General features: G+C 44.9%; 1 protein-coding gene across 8 annotated transcripts in view; it reads left to right on the top strand.

The window, feature by feature from the left end:
- The first annotated feature begins 3,361 nt into the window (after positions 1-3,361).
- pax2b (paired box 2b) overlaps positions 3,362-21,593 on the top strand; it is a 30,880-nt gene continuing 12,648 nt past the window's right edge. For 4 of the 8 annotated variants that reach the window (XM_030340749.1, XM_030340752.1, XM_030340746.1 and 1 more), the window contains exons 1-6: positions 3,362-4,103; positions 5,384-5,561; positions 6,194-6,391; positions 10,861-10,940; positions 11,398-11,532; positions 19,081-19,256. In XM_030340749.1, coding sequence (XP_030196609.1) covers positions 4,061-4,103; positions 5,384-5,561; positions 6,194-6,391; positions 10,861-10,940; positions 11,398-11,532; positions 19,081-19,256 — 810 coding nt within the window. In that variant the 5' untranslated portion in view covers positions 3,362-4,060. The remainder of the gene's footprint in view (positions 4,104-5,383; positions 5,562-6,193; positions 6,392-10,860; positions 10,941-11,397; positions 11,533-19,080; positions 19,257-21,593) is intronic. The other 4 variants (XM_030340750.1, XM_030340753.1, XM_030340747.1 and 1 more) reach the window with 2 other exon arrangements.

Raw genomic sequence — 21,593 nt, 5'->3', positions numbered from 1 at the left:
TTCACGTTTTAATTTTATATTCAAATTGGAAGATCAATGGAATGCAGTGGTAATGATCAAATTAATTATGGAAAAATTAAAAGCAAGTACAAAATCAATCTCTCGTTGTGTCGAGGACGGAATTAAATTGATGCTCCATCTGTTCCACCAGCAGGATGTGTTGCCTAAAGTGCTTGTATGGGCAACATATCAGTAGTGTCCACTAGATAGCCTGCATGGTTGCAGGTTATTCTGATAATTGCAGACACACGTCCGTTCAATATTATGTCCAGGATTCTATGTCGTGACACCCCTCCAGCAGTTATAGCTCTGGTGTGGAACTTCCTTTCTTTATTGTATTTCTCTCATTATTAGTATTATTATATTTATTTATTATTTTTTAGTTTGTTGTGGTTTTGTTTTTTCGTTATATGACACACACGACGTTTGAAGTTCCCATTGAATATATTCCCTGCAAAGCCGTGGTTTGATGGGGAGATGGTTGCCAATATGCCTCTGCATTGAAAAGCCGTTCGGGCTATTGAAAGGTTTATTTTACTTAAGCTAAATATTAAGTCCAGTGTTTGACAGACCCAATAAAAAAATCCATTTTCCAAACAACCTATCCATGACTATAAGCCAGGAAATTAACAAACCAAAATCCGAAATCAGGGAAGATCAGTCTGATGACTTAAAATTAAACAGACAGTTCCATGAGCTCTGCAGTGCATGAATCATCGATTTGTGACGTTGGGACAACCGACGGGATGAGAGCGTGGACTAAGGATACAGAAAATCAAGATCACCTGACCACCAACAAATCAATTATTAACATTAATAATAGGAAAAAACATCGTTGTAACTCAAACTGTTCCTCCTCGAAATTATCGTGCATTTGTCAATGTTTTCTTCTAATATCCTGCACGCATGTGCTCCCCAGTCCTCCTCTTCACACGTCTCTCTCTCTCTCTCTCTCTCTCTCTCTCTCTCTCTCTCTCTCTCTCTCTCTCTCTCTCTCTCTCTCTCTCTCTCTCTCTCTCTCTCTCTCTCTCTCTCTCTCTCTCTCTCTCTCTCTCTCTCTACCTCTCTCTCTACCTCTCTCTCTACCTCTCTCTCTACCTCTCTCTCTCCACCTCTCTCTCTCTACTTATAGACTACACAGACCATTAGCAGGCGCGGCAAAGATAAATTGCTCTCTGTCAAAGTATCACACCTATCTTAATGGGTGCACGCGGGCTCCAAAACATTTTCAAAACTCTTGACATCATCGTTGTCTATTTGCCTAATACTTCAGTGATGTAGCCTATGCAATTAAACAAATCAAGTCCAATTTTATATCGGACAAAAATATAGACTAACAGAAATGCAATTTATCAAACCACGTGCATGGCTTTAAAAAACAATTATTTCAAGTTCGATTTTAGCAGAGGGTGCTATTGACAATGTATTCAGTCATTCTATTGTTTATATGTCTCAATGGCTTTTAAAGAGACTCCGACCCTGTGTACCGTCTGAATGGAGTGGCCTCTTTAAAAATAAATAAAAGAGGGGTTATATCACCAAGTATGGAGCACAGAGTCAAACACGATGCACACGTGCTTCACAAATACAAAGACAAAGGGGGGGGGGGGTAAATGCGTCTATTCATTTGGAAATGTTGACACAAATATCCTCGTATTTCGTCCTTCCAGGTTCAAAAAGGCATTACTTCTTAATTTTGGTTGCAATGGGACACTGAAATGTGCAGAGCTCGCGCAAGGGCATAGGCAAAGAACTGGTGGGGGGTGAGGGTGGTGGGGTGGGGGTGAAGGGTGGAGGGGGGGTGTCTTACAGAAGAAGAAAAAAAAGAATGTAGCTTTAAGGGAAATGTGCAGTCAAGTGTGAAATTACAGCCTATAGTGCTACATATTGTACCAGAAGCTCGCTCCAAAAACAGTAACAAAAAGAGAAATCATCCCCTAACCTGACCAGAAGGCAGAGCAAAGATGTGACCCTCTGCCCCGAGGAGATGGCCCCTCCAAATGCCCAGATATCAGTGGCGCTCGTTCCAGGCACGGGCCGCTGGAGCCGCAAAATAGCAGATTAGCAAAAAATTATAAAATAAAATATTTATTATTATTATTATTATAACAATAATTATAATGATAATAATAATAACAATAATGTGAAGTAGTTGTGAAGAATGTGAAGAAAACATGCAAATTGATTTGTTTATTATTTTCACAATAATAATATTATATTATTATTATCACTTTTTGATTATTATTTACAGAATAAAAACAATAGGTAATGAAATGTTGGTTTCTTAATAATTGTACATAATATGTAATATATAATTCAAAGAAGCACATTTTATGCATATATAGGCCTATATATTTATATATATATATATATATATATATATATAGGTGTGTGTGTGTGTGTGTGTGTGTGTGTGTGTGTGTGTGTGTGTGTGTGTGTGTGTGTGTGTGTGTGTGTGTGTGTGTGTGTGTGTGTGTGTGTGTGTGTGTGTGTGTGTGTGTGTGTGTGTAAAAATAAACATTTTAAGCGATTTCAACCCTTTTTCTCGTTAATGAGAGTCAACAACTCCTGCTAGCATGAAGTCGTTTTACCAGCTGGCTTATACCCAATTTAAGTGTAAGACATGTTACCATGCAGAAGTCAGAAGTTAGGCGGCGGCCCACCTGGCTTAGTGTGTAAATCAAAGCACCTTAATTGATTTGCCATTTAGCCTCCTCGAGTTTTAATTTCTTTGAAGTGCCCCGCATGCATAGAGACTATACACAGGCCTATACTGCACTGTCCGTTTACTAATCTGCATTTGTGAAACGATGCAGCGCCATCTACAGAATAGAGCAAGCAATGCTGTACGGTGATGCACCTGCTGTCTCTACAGAGCGGCTCGCTTTTACCTTCAACCTCCGACACAGTTCCCTGCCTGCAGGCTCAACCGAAGAGGGATGTAATAATCGGGCTATAAATAAAGGTCCACTGCATCTGAGACCAATCGTTAGGCCCGAGAATACAACGCATTGTCTCAGCCCTGGACACATTAAAAGAAAGTTACTAATAATTCGGTTGCAGCACTTCCATTGCTTTGCTATTGAAAACCATACTCCGGCATAACAAATCCAAGGGTGTGAAGACAGAAAAAAGAGATGCATCTATGCAAGCCTGTGGACATATTTACCGTCTATATCTTCAAGGCAAGGGTGCTATAAATCCGCTGACCAACGGGGATATCTGTGCGTCGCTGGTGCTATTACTGCACACCTCCGCTAAGCATCACACAATTAGCACTGTAGTAATGTCTCCAAAACTCTGATGCCCGCAACTCCGAATGCATTTCTTATTTATTTATTCCCTCCCCCTTTTCTCGGTGTGTCAGACCTGCAGAACCTCCTCGTTTCGGACCCCGGGGTTCTTGCGCTGGCGAATCACAAAGTGTTGGAACCTATTGCCTTTGTCTGACAAGTCATCCATATAAGCAAGGGGGGTCTGCGGAGGGGAGGGAGTCGCTGCTGCTTTTAGAAACGCACACCACGCGAGGGGGGCTTCATTCTCAACCCAAAGACCCTGGCCGGCGCATCCCTGACGGTCTTCTGTGTGAGAGACAGAAGGAAGCCACACTTTTACCCGGTGTGTTTCCCCACCCACTCCTTTTTCTGATGTGTTTGTGTTTGGACGTTTCTGAACATCGGCCCATCCTCAGCCAGACCACCGGGACTAACAGCGAGCTGCGGAGAGTGGAGATGAACATTTCCTAACGTGGTCTTTCTTGAATCGTTGTATACTGAGATCACCTTCCGCCTTGAAGGCTTTGCAACGAAAAACAATCCTAGAAATATAAACAGGAACAGCATACTCGGTCATGAAGTGCACCTGTCGAGACCACCTCCCCGGAACGGACTGTTGAGATAAAGGCAACTTTTTCAGGAAGAAGTTGCCTCCGATCGATCGAAGACCCCTCGATCGAGCAGGCTGATACTCGAGTCGTTGTTTTTTTTCGTAGCACTTTTATCTTCGTTACTAAGTCGAAACGGCGAATTCAGTTGATTATCTGTCCTTTCTTTGCTATCCAATGGATATTCACTGCAAAGGAGACCCCTTCTCTGCGATGCACTGTAAGTAGAAATGACCTGATCTGAGATGGTGCTGTTTGCATGCGGAGGAGAATAGAGAAGATTCTGCATGATCGAAGGCCTTTGATGGGAAAGAGGCTTTTTTTTTTATTAATGTATGTATACATGTTTACTTTGATAGGAGTCTAACTGAACTCAGCTTCAAAACGTAAGCATTAGAGATGTGGGAATGGAGGAGTGAGTATGATCTGGAAATCATACTAGCCATCACTCATTTGATTTGGCTATTTCAGTAATTGCAATTCTGCTGCCTTCAAGGAATTAGTTAATCGACCGTAAAAGGCAGAGATTTAACAGATGCAAACTTACAGCAAACTAGGGTAAACAAACAAACAAACAAACGAATATGCTTAGAGTTTAATGCAATTAGACCAGGCAACGTTGTGTTCCCCTTACTGGGATTTTCTTTAATAAAATAAAATAAATAGTAATAAAAGTAACTTACATTTAACTAATGTCAAAAAGGCATCAAGCATTAGTAGCTTAATATTATGATACCAGTCCTACATTTATTATTCATTATTCTAATAATAGGTAGCCTACACACGTGGCTCCTCTAACTAAATACACCTGCCAGAAGTGGACTGTATTTTGTTCACTAGTAATTTAGTGACTCTTTAAATAATTCATAGCTTCTTCGTTTACCATATAATATGTAATATGAGAAATCAAAGCTCATTTAATTATTTAGCCTCCAAGGAAAATGAAAGAGCTTGCAATTGAGTAGCCCACATGATCCGTGGACGTGCTAAGATAATGTAACCTCTATGTTTTCAATAAGAAGGTAAGCTGAGAGACGTGAGGTCGTTATTTATAATAATAATATGGCCTAATCTCAGTCAGGAAAATTTGACTCTTGATTTATGCGCCAGTATAATGAATATAGCCTACTTAAAAAACACAATATTAGGCCTGGATTATATATCAAGTCTATTAAAGCATTAATAGTCAAAGATAATATAGCCTATATATATTAACGTGTAGGACTGTGCAATGCATTGCTTTACCATTATAAGTAGGCCTTTTGGTTTTGTTTCTTACCACGTTTGAATATTAATTTCTAGAAACATAGCGAGGCCCGGCGCACACAAACCCGGGCACGGAAACTGTGAAGAGAGCAGTAATCCTGTCCATGAAATGAAACATTGAACCCAAACTAAAACGAACCACCAAGTGGATCTCGTCGAGATAAATGTTCGCTCCACGCGTAAACACAAGCTTTGCGTAATGTTAGGTTCTGGTGTCTTTTTTTGGTGCTGTTGTGTCCCACGTAGGGCACGGGGGGGTGAACCAGCTGGGCGGGGTGTTTGTGAACGGAAGACCCCTGCCAGACGTGGTGAGGCAGAGGATCGTGGAGCTGGCCCACCAAGGTGTGCGTCCCTGCGACATCTCCAGACAGCTGCGGGTCAGCCACGGTTGTGTCAGCAAGATACTGGGCAGGTAAGAGAGTGGAACTGGGATGCCAGTCGCAATGCATCCCCCTTTGAAACCCCACGGTGTCCAATTCGATTGGATGCAGGCTTGTAGAATGCATGCAATACGTATGGGGCGATTGCTCGAACTGTCATTTTTTTTTATGAGAGAAAGGACCGTTGTTGGGGAAATGTTTTGAGTTGCATACATTGCTGCCAAAAGAGTATCTCGAATATCATCAAGAACTGTAATTTAAAATGATAAGCTAGGGAAGTATATTCTGGTGTTGGTCATTTAATGAGCATGTGTTCCTCCGAATAATTTAAATTAAGGGGACTTGTAGGCCTAATTGTTCGCGGTGTCCTACATATATATAGCCTATAATCGGCCGATTTAGGAATATCGGTGGATAATGCAGCCTATTTGGAAACCATTTGAAGGCTGGAAGGTATGACTCAGGCAGGGTTCCGGATCATGGTCGTCATAGGCCAATATTAATGGAACAAATACAAAGAATGACGTGATTAAAATCTACATCATTACAATTCTACATTATTTCCTTTAGACTTGGGTAATTTTACTTATCATAACATTTTCTATCTAATCATTTTGTGACTTTTATTTTTTATTTATTTTAATAATTGTATTATTATTTCCAGATATTACGAGACTGGCAGCATAAAACCAGGAGTGATCGGGGGGTCGAAGCCCAAAGTGGCCACGCCAAAGGTTGTGGATAAAATAGCCGACTACAAAAGACAGAACCCCACCATGTTTGCGTGGGAGATAAGAGACAGACTCTTAGCAGAGGGCATCTGTGACAACGACACCGTCCCGAGCGTGTCGTCCATAAACAGGTAATAACCATTTAATCAACTGTATTCATCAGCCGGGGGTATTGGAAGGAGAATGAAAGCTTTATTCTTATTTTGGATGGTAAAAAGGGTAGGCCTATTGCAGAAATATTTTTCGATTTTGTTTTGGTCTTGTATAGGCATATATGCCTGCATTAAATATAGGCCTATATGCTTAGTCTCCTAACCGTTTTATCCTAAAAATAACTAGAACTAACTAGAACTAAGCCTATAGGGCTTAGAGCAGGCCTGTGATTGTTCCATGTTGGGTCGTGTAGCTAAAACAAAATAACCGGAATTATCGCTGCACAAATGTAGAAAGGTCTCGAGGAAAGTGCAAAATAAAGCAGCGTATTGTTTGACCAACTTCTCGCGATAGTGGTCTCAGAGGGGTATTTCAATCTTCCAAACCAGGCTCCCTCAACAATCAGCACTTCATCCAGACTGAGGGAATCTGTCTGGATGAAAATCCATCAATATTTGGTGACCATATCCCGTGATACTATAAAACAGGGCAATTTGGTTTTGCACATCTAATGTGTGTGTGGCGAAGCAAGTTTTTTTTTTTTTGTTGGCACTAACCCGAAAACGGTTTAATGTTACCTTGATATGCAATTAATTCAAGTGTTTGTTTCTTTCACAAATCAACCTTTTAATTCTACACCAGCACCAATAATGGTATACTTAGCTATAACCTAGTTTTTTTAACTGTGCCAACGTTTTGTTATTTTTTTGCAAAGGTTATTGATTTTAATTTAATTAAGATATTGCTGGCTGCATTGTTTATTCATTGTTACTATTGTTTTTTTTTACATTTACATTTGGCATAACCCTAGATGAGGCTTTGTAGTGTATCCCAGCACATTTGCTATTAATTATTGAAGTTTACGTTTAAAATAAAGACAATTTGAACTTGGGACCCCATAGGCCTGGGTCAGGCTCGAGACCACATATCTTACCCGCTGAAAAAAAACACCAAACATCTCCCCCATTAGTACTAATTCCTAATAGTTCAACCCAATATGATCCGGGAAGAGTGCTAAAGCCAGACTGTATAAAATCAGAGGGCGAACAACCGACCGACCCCAGCAGCCACCCCCTACTCCCCCCACCACCCCTCTGAACTTGGCCCCTCCCGCTTCCCCCCGCCCACCACCCACCCCCCCCCCCCCCCCCCCCCCCCCCCCCCCTCCACCCCTCCCCCCGCCAGAGATCTCGCGCGGTGAACTTTGGTTAAGAGGCAGTGTTCCATAGAGCCAGCATCAGCATTACGTTTTAATGAGTTGATGTGAGAGCGCGGACAGCCTCGCACAAGACATCTTTTAAATAGAGAAAGGCTGAAGAAAATTCATTTCATGGTTCGTGGTCGCTTAAAAAGGCCCATTTAGGGGAGCTCAGACACATGTATGTGATAAATTCAGAATGTACATTAATATCATTCAAAGGCTCCTATGAAGTTTTTCAATTCTAATTAAAGATCAGTGTGTTTGACTGAGGGCACTTATGTGTCTTTATTTATGTAGAAAATTAAATTGTGACTACAAAGAAATGTAATTCTATTAAGAAAATATGAGAATTACTTTGAATCATTATTCCTGCATAATGTATTTTTCATTCAGAAACCATTTTAGAAAATTGTAAAGATTAAATGCCGGACTGACACGTACACACTAACACACACACACACACACACACATACACACAAACCGACACTAAAAACAACACGCACACACACACACACACACACACACACACACACACACACACACACACACACACACACAAACACATAGCATATTGGGATCCATACATTAATGCATGTCTTACACAAAGAAAATTAAGCTCCATTGAAACATATGAAATGCATACTATTATTTCAGCATTAGACATGTCTCACTGCTGGTCATTCAATCCACTCATATTAAGTAATATTCATGAAATAACCTGTTAGAATCCTCCAGGTTGTTTCTTTTTTGGTTCACAGCAACAACAACAACTTAATTAATAACTATGTAACAACAACATCGCATTCACTCCACAGTCCAGTGGGTTTCATGTCTGGTGGGGAACATAGACGCGAGGCGAGGTGTGACTGTGTGTGTGCGATCGTGCATGCGTGCATACGTGCGCGTGTGTGTCTGTGTGTGTGTGTGTGTGTGTGTGTGTGTGTGTGTGTGTGTGTGTGTGTGTGTGTGTGTGTGTGTGTGTGTGTGTGTGTGTGTGTGTGTGTGTGTGTGTGTGTGTGGGCGGGTATTCCCCCAGTAAAAGACAATTTATATAAAAAATATATAAATAAAAGGAGGGGAGGCAAGCCTTTCCAGATGAGTGGGTATGACCGGGGAGAGGGGGGGGGGCACCAGTCACCGTGGCAGCCGGTGTGACCTCAAGGCGGCAGAGTGGACAATGGAGGATGTTCTATTTAAACACTCCTTCGTCAGCCGTGTGCATGATAAAAACGCCACAGTGATACTACTAGTGCTGCTGCTGTAGTGAACAGCCACTCGTCCCGCCGTCTCTGTGTATTCCTTAAGAAATTAAAGAATAATTTAATCTATTCATATGATTGTGAAATGCTACATGTAAGGGTAGATTTACAAAATAAAATAAAAAGCTTTTAGATGCTAAAGTTTGATAAAGTATTGATTCATGGGTGAAGCTGTTTTGATGTTTCTGGGGGGTTTGTCATTAATGCATTTTTCCGAAACACTTCAATATCAGGAAGTTTGGATTTTAGGGGTCGAAAGCCTGTTGCGTACAAATGTAAATCATCAACATTGTCCTTGGAAGGAATATTGTTGTTTCTGTTGTGGTGTAGCTGTTCGGCCCCCCAGGAGGGTTTTGACAGTGTTGTATACCTTCCCTCCAGCCCCCCTGACCATCAATATCTAGATGGTCTGATGCGGCCCTGATAAACACCACAACGTTTTAATAGGAACACAAACCCCAAAACAGGAACGCAGAGGTTCGCAGACAAAGGATCATTTTGTTATGATCAGTCCATTAATAATGAATTATTTTGATAATTGATGCCAGAAAATAGCAAAAAAATCATTCATCATGTTGATGTGTTGAAAACGGAGGAACCAAGTATAAACGGAGAGGAGTATAATGGCCAGAGGTAAAAGCAAAGCGACCAGTCAGCCATTCTCTCTCTAGAACCCCTCCCCAAAACCTTCCCCGCCCAGCACCATCCAAACCCTGCCTAATACAGGATGAACAGTTTGAAAGTTCACAAATTATTGTGACAGCTCTCGCTCTCTCTCTCTCTCTCTCTCTCTCTCTCTCTCTCTCTCTCTCTCTCTCTCTCTCTCTCTCTCTCTCTCTCTCTCTCTCTCTCTCTCTCTCTCTCTCTCTCTCTCTCTCTCTCTCTCTCTCTCTCTCTCTCTCTCCCTCTCTCTCTCTCTCTCTCTCTCCAAGTGCCATTCAGATTAAAGGAATCTAATGCTGGCGTAAGCTTGTGCAAGGCAATAAGGAACTATTGCTTTCCTGTCACATGTAATTTATAGCTTTCTATTTGCATCTGTTTGCCCGTGTGACTAATCCCCAACTTTTTCCTCCCCTAGCGCCGATCGATACACCCTCATCCGCACATTGGCACCTGGGGGTGGGGATGGGTGGGGATGGTTGTGTGTGTGGTGGGGGGGGGGGGGGGGGGGGGGGGGGGGGGGGGGGCAGCTGTCAGTTTACAGAGATGTGTGATCTGGGGAGCCATGTGCAGGGATAGTGGTCTGTGATGCTCCCCTGCCCTCCCCCCCCCCTCCTCCCACCCACATCCTCTGCCTATCTATAGTGCGGGAGAGGAGAAGGGAGAAAGTGGGAGAGAAGGAAAGGGAGAGTCTCATGGAGGGAGAGAAGGAGGAAATGCAGAGAGAGAGAAGGGAGGAGAGAGAAGGATAGAAGGAGAAGGAAGATAGAGGGAGAGGAGGAAATGGAAAGATGGGGTAGATGACAAGAGAGATTGAAAAGGGAGAGAGAGGGAGAGAATGGAAGAGAGAAAGAAGGGGAGAAGAGGTAGGGAAGAAGGAGAATGGAGAGTGTGAGAGAGTGGTAGGGAAGGGGAGAGAGTAAGTTAAGGAGGGGAATAAAGAGAGAGAGGGAGCTGATTAGTGGGGTCCAGGTAGAGGCAGTGAAGCTAATCATTGAGGTGAATTGATGTGATTTCATGCTTTGTTTGCAAGATCACCCGGACCAAAAGCGCAATAGAGACTTTTCTCTATACTTCACCTTGAACCTATATAAAAATAAACAACACTCTGACCATTGAGTAGAATGTGAAATCATCATCTTTGAGGAAATGTTCTTCAATCTATGCTAAAGGTCGGACAGAACATTTTACATATTTCTTGAAGGAATGGTAAGGAATTGCAAACGTGGAACCAGGAAATGCAAACAGGAATTGCAAGGAATTGCAACCTTTTTGTATGGTTGTCATAGGACTAAAACAACGTTTGCCGTTTGTCCTTGTCCTGCAGGATTATCAGAACAAAAGTCCAGCAGCCCTTCCATCCGTCTCCTGATGGAACATCGCTCTCAACGCCGGGCCACACCATCGGTAAAGCGCCTCACTCCATTTAAAGGCCATTCTAACAACAACCCGCATAGAGCAAGCCGTTGTTCTTCAATGCAACGCAATGTTGCCTACAATGTAGCCTGCATCGTAGCCTACCTTATAGCCTGCAGCGTATCCTACAACGCAGCCTGTGATGCAACCTGCAACGTAGCCTGCTATGTAGCCTGCAACGAAACCTGCAACGTAGCCTGCAACGTAGCCTACAATGTAGCCTTCAAAGTAGCCAACAATTTAGCCTGCAACGTAACCTGCAACGTAGCCTGCAACGTAGCCTACAATGTAGCCTGCAAAGTAGCCAACAATGTAGCCTGCAACGTAGCCTGCAACGCACCCTGCAATGTACTCTGCAACGTGGCCTGCGATGGAGCCGTATGCGCGCCACATTTAGCTATAAGCTTGAGCCCTAACGATAGCTTCATGTGTGTTTCATCTGCCTCAGTACCAAGCACAGTGTCTCCACCGGTAACTACCGCCTCCAACGACCCGGTCGGCTCGTACTCCATCAACGGCATTCTGGGAATTCCACGATCAAACGGCGAGAAGAGGAAAAGAGACGAAGGTGAGAGAGAATTCTGTAAGGAAATTTTTCTTTTTGACTTCATTTCATCTTAATGTTACAAAGGCAACAAGCACAATGCATTACATATTGTGAAGAGGCTAGCATCATTGTGACAGCAGTTCTGTAAAGGAGGCCTGTGTCTTTAAATAGGCTCTTACCAACACACATCTCCAACAAGCAAAAGCATTATATAAAAATGTGCAAAGTTGCAAGTGTGTCAATCTGACAAGGATGCCTGCTTGATTTGAAGACACAGCCTCCACTGTTGTCTCCTGCGATTAATCTTTATGGGCGTGATTAAGAGGCCTCAGATAATTACATGTCAAGATGATGTAGCCAGCCACCTAGGTCAGGGCAGAGGCAACCATCTCCCCGGGAAAGAGCTTTTCAACAAAACTGTCTCCACTTGACGCTGCTAGTGCTGCTGCTGCTGCCGGAGTCGTAGGTTAGTGGCGAGAGTAGTGCCTGAGGCGATATAGATTATTGGCTCTGTAAGCAATGGGCTTGCTTAATGTCACCACATAAGCAGCCTGATGAGAATAGCTAAGCAGATGCAGTCGCTACCCGGAGAATTAAAGACGCATTCCGCCGTACGGGTGAGTCGGGGGGTGGGGGGGGGGGGGTGTTGATGTGGCTCCCAAAAGGGGTGTGTGTATATAAACAGTATATCAAACAAGGGGGGGGCGGGAGGAGACAGTAGATTTATTTCTGCAGTGTTTCGGACCGGGGAAGCTAATCAGAGCACGCGGCGGTTTACATAGCGTTTTTCTTTGTTCTGGCATTTGAGCGAGGCGTAGGGGTTTTTGCAGGATATTGAGTGGAATCGATGTTTTATGTGTTGAGAGGGGGGGGGGAGGTGGTGAGGGGGGGGGGGAGGAGGCGGGAAGGGAAGGAGCGCGGGATGACTAATGACCTGTCAGAGGTAGATTTCCTGGCAAAGATATAAAAAAAACAGCATGACGTGGACATGGCAAATGACATAATCAAGTCCCTCCTTCCCTCTCTCACCCGCTTCGATCCCCCACCCCCCACGCCACCACCACCACCTCCTCCTCCTCCTACTCCTCCTCCTCCCCCTCCTATAAGAGATGCCATTGTGAGGGCAACGGGCTGCAAACGTCTGGTGTCTCCGAGAGTTCATTTACAGTCTTTGCAGAGGACATGGCGTATTAGCCTGCGTGTAATGTCTAGTCACCCAGTGATAGAATGCACACATTTCTATGCAGATTGCTACTGAAGGGCAAAGAGGTATTAAAGGGCAGGCGGGGAGGAGTGAGGTGTGTGTGCCGTGAGTGTGAGTGTGAGTGTGAGTGTGTGTGTGTGTGTGTGTGTGTGTGTGTGAAGATGACAGCCCCCATGTTTCTACGGCTGTTCAGACTCAAGTCATCCCCCTGATGTGCTGCCATTTCTGTGATTTAGGACCTCGGCCAGTGTTGCGATGGAAGGGAAGAAGTGCGTGTGTGTGTGGTTGTGTGCGTGTGCGTGTGTGTGTGTGTGTGTGTGTAGGGGGGATGTTTGTGTTCATGTGTGTGCGCATGTGTGTGTAAACATACATGTGTGTCTTCATGCGGAAAAATTTGCATACACGTCTGCTTGAGTGTGTGTGTGCTTATGTTTATGTGTGTGTGTGTGTGTGTGTGTGGGCGTGTGCCCAAACATACATGCATGTACACAAATAATGTGTGTGTGCGAGGGCATTGTGCGTGTATGCGTTGCAGCGGTGTGTGTATGCGTCATTGCAGTGTAGGAGGGTAGGGACCGGGTTGGGGGCGGCGGTGTGTGGTTCTTATATACTCTCACTGCCTCTGTAGCCAGTCGGAGCCCACCTAGAAACACAGTGTCAGGGACACTCTATCTTTCCCAAACATAAACCCCATGCCTCTACACACAAACACACAAACACACGCATGCACACACAACCCCACACACAAACATATACACACACACACACACACACACACACACACACACACACACACACACACACATACACACACACTCCCACGCACACACACAAACACCCACACCCACACGCACATGCATACACACACACACACACACATACTCATGTATCATCAAAACAGTGCTTCAAAAACAATGTCTTGCCCGGGGCCACAGTTTGTAAGAATAGTATATTACATACTACGGTACCCTCCAGATAGCATTGTCGTCTTGCTGTCTACTGTTTTAAAGCGCACCTAACCCAACCCCGGACAGAATGTCTCTCTGTCCGCACTGAATGATGTGCAGGGATGTCTCAGAATATCCCCTCTGCACATACGTATGCGTTCCTTCAACCCTACACTACTCTACACTTCTATTTTATCAATCGAGATCATCCGCTACGATCAGTTTGCCTATTGTCTATCATTAGTTCTTAGCGAGGATCATTATTTGCATCCGTCCATTGCACGCCTCATCCTTTTGAATACTCAAATCCCTCTGAGGTTTGCTCTACGCAGACTGCAGCATGTTTGCCAATCATAACACTGTATTGTTTTCTGCCTGGCCCAGTAGGCAGTGTAAGGCAGCGCATTGTAAGGCAGTGTATATTCCAGTTAATGCTTGCATTCAATTTATCCCCACCGCACACACACATGCACGCACACACACATGCACATACACGCATAAGCGCAAAAACACACAAATACACGGTAGCGATTGAATGCCTGAGCCCTATTTAACTTGGTAAGCCCCATGATGATTATGGCACAGGCAGTCATTATCAGCGGCTGAAAACAGGAGCAAAAATGGAGTCGGGGAAAATAGAATGGAGAGGAGGGTTGAGGAGAGTGTGGGTGGGGGCGGTGGTGGCATGGGGTGTGCGGGAGCACATAACCGGCCCCCGAGTATTTGTTTTAGGGCAGTGCCGTGGCATTCTGCCCAGTGTGGGGGGAGGGGGGAGGGGGGAGGTGACAGCCATCCTAAGTTTCCCCAAGTCTGCGTTGCCCTTAAAGGAAAAAGTCCCCAGCATTACAGGAGGGGGTGTACAGATAATGTGGTGTGACACTCGCTGTGTACACCCAGGTCTCCTCCAGAGCCGCTTCGGGGACACAGGTGTCATAGGACCAATTAATCTGCTGTTGCACGTGTTGTCGCAAATTAAAAGTAGCATGTTACACTTGGCAGCGGCCGTCGCTGATGGAGGAGTTGGTGGGGCGTTGGGACCCCTGTAGATTGTGTGTGTGTGTGTGTGTGTGTGTGTGTGTGTGTGTGTGTGTGTGTGTGTGTGTGTCTCTCTCTCTTGCTTCTGTGACCATGGCTGTCCCGTGAAGTGACATATGTATGAGAATTTGCAATTCTGCGGGGAAAAGCTATTACCTCACAGATGAACATCCAAGTACAGCCCCTCCCCCCCCCCCCCCCCCCCCCCCCCCCCCCACCTCCATACACCCCCCCCCCCCACACACACACACACCCACCCACACACACACTCCACCCCACCCCACTCTACCCCGCTCCACCCCGCTCCAGCCCACCGCGCCTTCACCACCACCCAGCCAAGCTCTGACCTGACCATCCATCCTGCTGTCGGCCAGCCCTCCATCCACCACCAGTCGCTGCTCACTAGGGTCCGGCCTAGGCCCCTCGTCCTTGTTATTGCTGGTCCTTGATATTAGGTTATGTTAGCATGCTCCGTCTTTCAAAGTTGTATCCCCCATCTTTTTGGTGTGAACATCCCCCACCCCCCCACCACCACCACCTCTTAGTGGGTGGCTGGATCGATTTTAGGGGATTCTTAAAAAAAGAGTTTCAAAAGTATCCAGTCGCCCTTCCCTTCTTTTTGATTCATGAGCGAGAGGGTGCTGCCTCGATACGGCGATCATCACATATTCCTGCAAAAACGACACAAACAAGTAAAAGAAATTCAAGCCAGTAGCAGTGACAGGATGGATGCGGTGCTCTGCTCCAGTAGCTGTTGAATTAATTATACCTTCCTCTCCGAGCGTGTCTGTGTGAGCAGGGAACAGCGAGCACTGAGATGAGTGATGGGGAAACGCAGACTCCTCGCCTTACCCCCGTGTCCCGGCATCTGTCGGGGCAGGAGGGAGAGGGAAAACAGGGAGTTCCCCTTCCCAACCTGATGTCAGACGTGGCGACGCGACCCGTCGCGGCGCTAAATTAGATTAATAAAGACTTCTCGAGAAGCCCCGGAAAAACACAGCACAGGAAATTAACGGCCTACAGTTTGTTGTGCGATTGCGCCATTTATTACATACTGATCGCAATTCCCACCACCCCCCCACACGCAAACACTTTGCCTGTAATTACAGATCTCTTTCCCCGGGAACTTATTCTTGTGTCGGAGGAGTCGAGAGTTTACAGCAGCTTGTAACATTGAACCAGCAGGACTTGGGTTTGCTTTACGTAGATCCTGATTGGAGCGAAGAAACCCATCTGAGTCCTTCTCAGTCGAAAAGCAAATGAGTGTTCCCTGATTTAATTTGGCAACACACATATGGAACGGACTAACTGTAGCACGGTGCAGAGTTTGTGTTTCGACGAAAAGGCATGAGGGTATATCCGAGGGAAAGGAGTGAATGTATGTTGACATGTTATTGAAAGGCCGGGATAAGCCCATTCAGGTGAGAGGATCCTTTAAACGACCCTCAGGTGTCAGCCCAGCCCCCTGCGCCTCAGATAAATCAGAGGATTTAATTTGCCCAATGTAATTCTGTGTAAACAATCACAGGGTGTTCGTATGTGATCATCGGTATTCAAGGAGTGCGCTCCGATGCATCTCCCAGACTTCCGATCCGATATTTTTCCTTCCACGTCAGCGACCATCTCTCGTTCTGTCTTCAGATCTCCGCCGATTGGGGTGATCTTTGGTAATCAAACCTTTGATCGTCCCCCTGTCCCCCCCACCCCCTGCTAGGGGTCGTGACCCCCGGGTGCCAAACCCACAGAGAGACGGCCGGTTATCTTGATGCGCCAAAGCCGGCTCCCTCATTAACCAGGTGTTAATACAGTCCCACGTCAAGACCCATACGCTCCAGTCAGCCGCGATGATCAATAACCTGAGCGGAGCCGACCCCCTCCCCCTCCCCCGATAAACTGCTCAAAACAACACCAACACCGGGGCCGCGCCCGGAAGGTCAGAGATAACTTACTACGGTTGCACGATGGGGCAATTAAAGGGGAGGAATTAAAGGGAGAGATCAAGAGGGATTCGAGCGGTCAGAATAGCGACACTTACATAGTAAGTAGAGCGGCAGATTAGCTGTGCGCGCGCCTTTTCCTTTTGTACTCGCGGTGTAATTGAATATGCTAAAGCACATTAGGGATGCATAAAATAGATTCACGTCAGTCCACCGAGCGCGATTAAATGTCGACAGTAAGGTTCTAAATGTCACGGGTCCTTCATCAGCGCAATATGGACAGTGGCGCGAATTTCATGAGCGCAATATATGATAATAATAATAATAATAATAATAATAATAATAATAATAGGGGATTAAAACATAGATATATAGACCTTCCAGTGAACAAACGGAACAGCTGGGAGCAGTCTCCTTAATCAGGGTGTGTAGGATGAGTAGTGTAGGTTGGCCTGGGATGTGTGTGTGCGTGTGCCTGTGTGTATGTTTGTATGTGTGTGTGGGATGTGTATTACACAGTGTGTAAATGACAAATGTGGCGGCATCGATTATGCTCCCCACTCAGGCCGGGGCTGATGGAAAGGAATTGATGAGTGTGTTTGCGTTTGGTAAAACACCACCGCTGACAACACCAGCAACAACAACAACAAATTGAGCTTGATAAACCGACAACGTGGTGGACTGCGGGCGTCCGTCGAGGCCTTCCACCAGGGAAAGGATCGCAAAGTCGTCGTTTGCTTTCCGATTACGTTGTCGTCCCTTTGGTCCAGCTCGATACAGCGGTTTTAGTCTTTTAGCGATAGCACGGCTGTAAAATAGATACGACCGCGTCGTCATAGCTGACCCCTTGACGCTCCCCTAGTGTATCATCACGATCCCAAGAACACAAGAACACATACATGCCGACACTTAACATGTTCACACACACGCACACACACACACACACACACACACACACACACACACACACACACACACACACACACACACACACACACTCCACTCCACCCAGAGTGGCCTTCATAACAGCGTGAAACTCAGAGATCCTTATAAGAATCAGGTTTCACACGATGGCTCCCCAGGCAGTGAAAAATAAAAGAAGATGAATAAGGTCAAGTGGTTAGACGATAGACCGGCGGCCATAACTATAACAGAGACACGATTGATCAATTGAATTCCGCTGCGCGAAGGGGAATGAAAAATAAATAAATAAATATGAAACAAAACAAACATGGGATTAAGTGGAGCATTATACGCACAATGAGTTGAGGCATGATTTTCATTTCAAGTTCATTCCAGCTCGCTCTCACTGGCGCCCAGATCAGGCAATCAATAAGAGGCCCTTGCATATCATACATCACCCACGCTCCCAGCCCTGCACAGAACATAATCTGCCGCAAATTTAGAATGACAGATTTGTACTGGAGCCCAAGTGTCATGGGGGGTTGGGGGGGACTTGAGGGGGAGGTGGGGAGAGCGAAGGCAGGACAACAGCCAGGACTAGGGGGGGGGGGGGGCCCGAGGGGTGGAGGTTGAAGGGAAGGGTGGGGCTGGTGTTCTGTTGAGGTTTAGGTGGAGTCACCGAGGTGAGGGGAGGGGGTCACTGCTGCACACGCTGGTGGCTGGCCCGGGCACTGGGGCGTCTCTCCCTCTCTCTCATTAATCAGACAGGGTTATTGGGTTGCCCGGTGCTCTGTGGTTGTTTGTAAACCCGAGTGTTTACGAGATGTGTCTGTGCTCATCGAGAACTAGAAGCAGCGATACAGGATTTAAAAGAGGCTTTACAAAAAAGGTGCATTTTAATAATTTTAGGTGGATGTAGATACACATATGTGGTGTAGTGACAGCAGTCTGCAGCTTTCGTTTGTCCACCCCGTGATCGGCCACCACACCATGCATGCGTTTTCAAAGCAATGCTAATCCATCAATTACCGAGGGGGTCTTGTGGATAGGATGGTGTTGATACTGTAGGGGGTAGCCGGCTCTCTGGCAAGACGGTTAAAACATAAAAACAATTGCGAGCGGCACTGTAGGCAGTGGCTCAGCATAGCCTTTAAGACATGGTGGAAGAACTGTCTCTTCAAGGAGCCTGCACACACACAAACACACTCATAACCAGACATACACATACATGCATGTACACATGCTGCCACACACAGACACATAAACATTGACACACACACATGCACACGCACACACACACAACCAAGCTGACAAACACATGAATTAATACACTCAAGCTGACACCACACACACACAGACAGACACACACACACACACACACACACACACACACACACACACACACAGACAGATCCTAAAGTAAACAGACCATGAAAAGGGGGTGACATCAATAATGACACAAATCTTGCAGACCAAAGAAACAACAAACAACAACAAAAGACAACAAGTGCCCAGCTTGCAGGGTCAGCATCTCGATTGTTGCTCTCTCTCCTTGTAGATGGTTCAGATGGTTCAGGCCCAAACAGTGATTCTCAGGGTAGTGTGGAGAGTTTACGGAAACACCTCAGGGCCGATGCCTTCACGCAGCAGCAGCTGGAAGCGTTGGACCGGGTGTTTGAGCGGCCGTCGTACCCGGATGTCTTCTCCACGCCGGAACATATCAAACCCGAACAGGTCAGTACCGCCACCGCGTCGCACCCACCTTGGTTCTCTCTGTTCTGCTGGGGAGTTTGGTTTTGCTGTTTATTTTTTTGCTTGTGTGTTTTGCTTGCTTGCCTTCATTTATTTTGATTATGCATGTTCAGATTTGATTTCTTTTATTTTGGAGGTGTAAAATTGACAGCTAAAGTCCAGAGACAGCCAAGCAGTAATTCCTGTTGGATTATGAAAGCAGCATGTAAAATGCTGGAGGGATCTGCTGGAAAACTCTCACATGGTATTGATTTTGTGATGAAAAACGCAGGCCTTGGATTGCCTATAATAGAGAATAACAATAAGGCTACGGGAAATTAATCGATAACCCAGATTCTTCATTATTTTGTTCGAGTCACTGACTGCATTTTGTTTTCTTGTTGTCTTGCTATTGGGAATCTGCACAGAATATATATTTATATATAAATATATATACATAACTATATATAACTATAACTACATATATTTATATATATAGATATATACCTCATACTTATTTCTTTAAAGCTTTCATTTCTCACGTGTTACAAGGCAATGAATCACTGCTACAATCCATCATCATTTTAAATAATGAAAATAATTAATATGCACTCGGTGTAAATCCGCTACCCCACAAAAAGCCATAAACCATGTAACATATAAGAATATACATATATACTTATTATGTCTATACGTATACATTCATAAAAACATATATACATATAAATATATATTGATATATGTATATTATTTATTTATGTATATATAAATATATGCATATACTGTGATGTATATGTATATATATATATATATATATATCACTTTCTGTTAAAAGCACTGGGATTATTACAATGGATAACCCTTATTTACTTTCATCATACTCTTAAACAACAAGAGACTTCATTCATTTCTACCATGGACCTACAAGTCAGACCCATAAAGCAAAGACAATCGCCTAATTGAGTTCATTTTAATTTCTCTCCAATCGGGGCGAATTACGCAGGTGATAAATCAGTGGGACAGCCCTCACCTCCAGAAGAGGGCCTAATTTGCAGCTAATTACAAAACTGATTTCTACTGGAAGATCAATACTAAAGCGAATTGGAAATGACTTGCAATCACAAAGAGCATCAGGGAGCGTATTATAGGCAAAGGGGGGGGGAAGGGGAGGAATGAATAAAAATAGCAGCCAAGTCGAAGGAAGGGACGAGAAAAAATGGCGCCCTAGAACAGTCTAGAAAAATCAGCTTTAATTTGAGACGATATTAATCAGGGTTCTTTCCTTTCCCTTTTTTTTCACTTGAAGTCCAACCCCCCTTTCGAGAAAAATGTGTCCCTATTAGCCAGTGTCTGGGCTCGGTAGCAGGGCATTAAAAAGCCATTCTGGAGTAGCAAAAAAAAAAAAAACAATGCAGTCACTCCTCCCACACTTCTGCTAGCCATGTGGTCATCCTTTTCAAATCTATCTTTTTCTCCCCCCCCCCCCTGCTGCTGCCCTTTATCTGCATAATAAAACGGCCGTTGTGCGAACCAGGTCCCCGGAGAATAGAGGAAAACATCCGACAATGTGCCGGCTAACAGTTGTAGCAGACAATTAGAGTTTATCTGTGATAGAGGCAGACAAGGCTTGGGGTCGCAGGCGTGTCCCCTTGTGGGAGCAGCAGATACACCCACACACACACACACGCACACACACTAACACACACACACACACACCAAGTGGGGCTTTGGACAAACACTTGGTCCGGACACTGAACCTCCGGAAGTGGCATCTAATTACACCGTGAAACCTGGTGACATCTGCTATGACTTCAGCTTCAACCGAAGTAACAGAAGTCGCGCGTTGAAAGGTCACGTAAAAAAACTATCTCCGGTTTGAGATAGCCAGAAAACAGACAAATAAAAACTAAAGGAAGGGTTTAACCTCACTCGATTGAGGCGCAGCAACAATTATTCGTTGAGGGGTGATGCAATTCACCCATTAACACCAATGTGTAGTAAAAAGCTACGGAAATTTGTTTTTGAGGATAGGGGCTGCAAATTAAAAGCTTAAATAGTGCATGGTGTTGCTGAAACAGGGCCACATGGTGTCTGTAACAAAGCACAAGTGCTTCCTCCCTTGGCTGATCAGGGGTAAGGGGCTGCAGCCAAGCACAAAGAGCCAGCTGACGCCGCGGCCCCCTTTCTCTCATCTCAAAGTCCCACTTCCTCCCAGACAATACCAAAATACATTCATGATATGCTTGAACTGTCTCCCAGAGCTTAACGCACACACACACACACACACACACATAAAGACGCAAACACACACTCATACGTGCGCACACAAACATACACACA

The sequence above is a fragment of the Gadus morhua genome, chromosome 18 (genome assembly GCF_902167405.1).
Source record: "Gadus morhua chromosome 18, gadMor3.0, whole genome shotgun sequence".
Lineage (NCBI taxonomy): Eukaryota > Metazoa > Chordata > Actinopteri > Gadiformes > Gadidae > Gadus > Gadus morhua.
The sequence above is the reverse complement of the archived record's forward strand: the minus strand, read 5'-3'. Positions and strand labels throughout refer to the sequence as shown.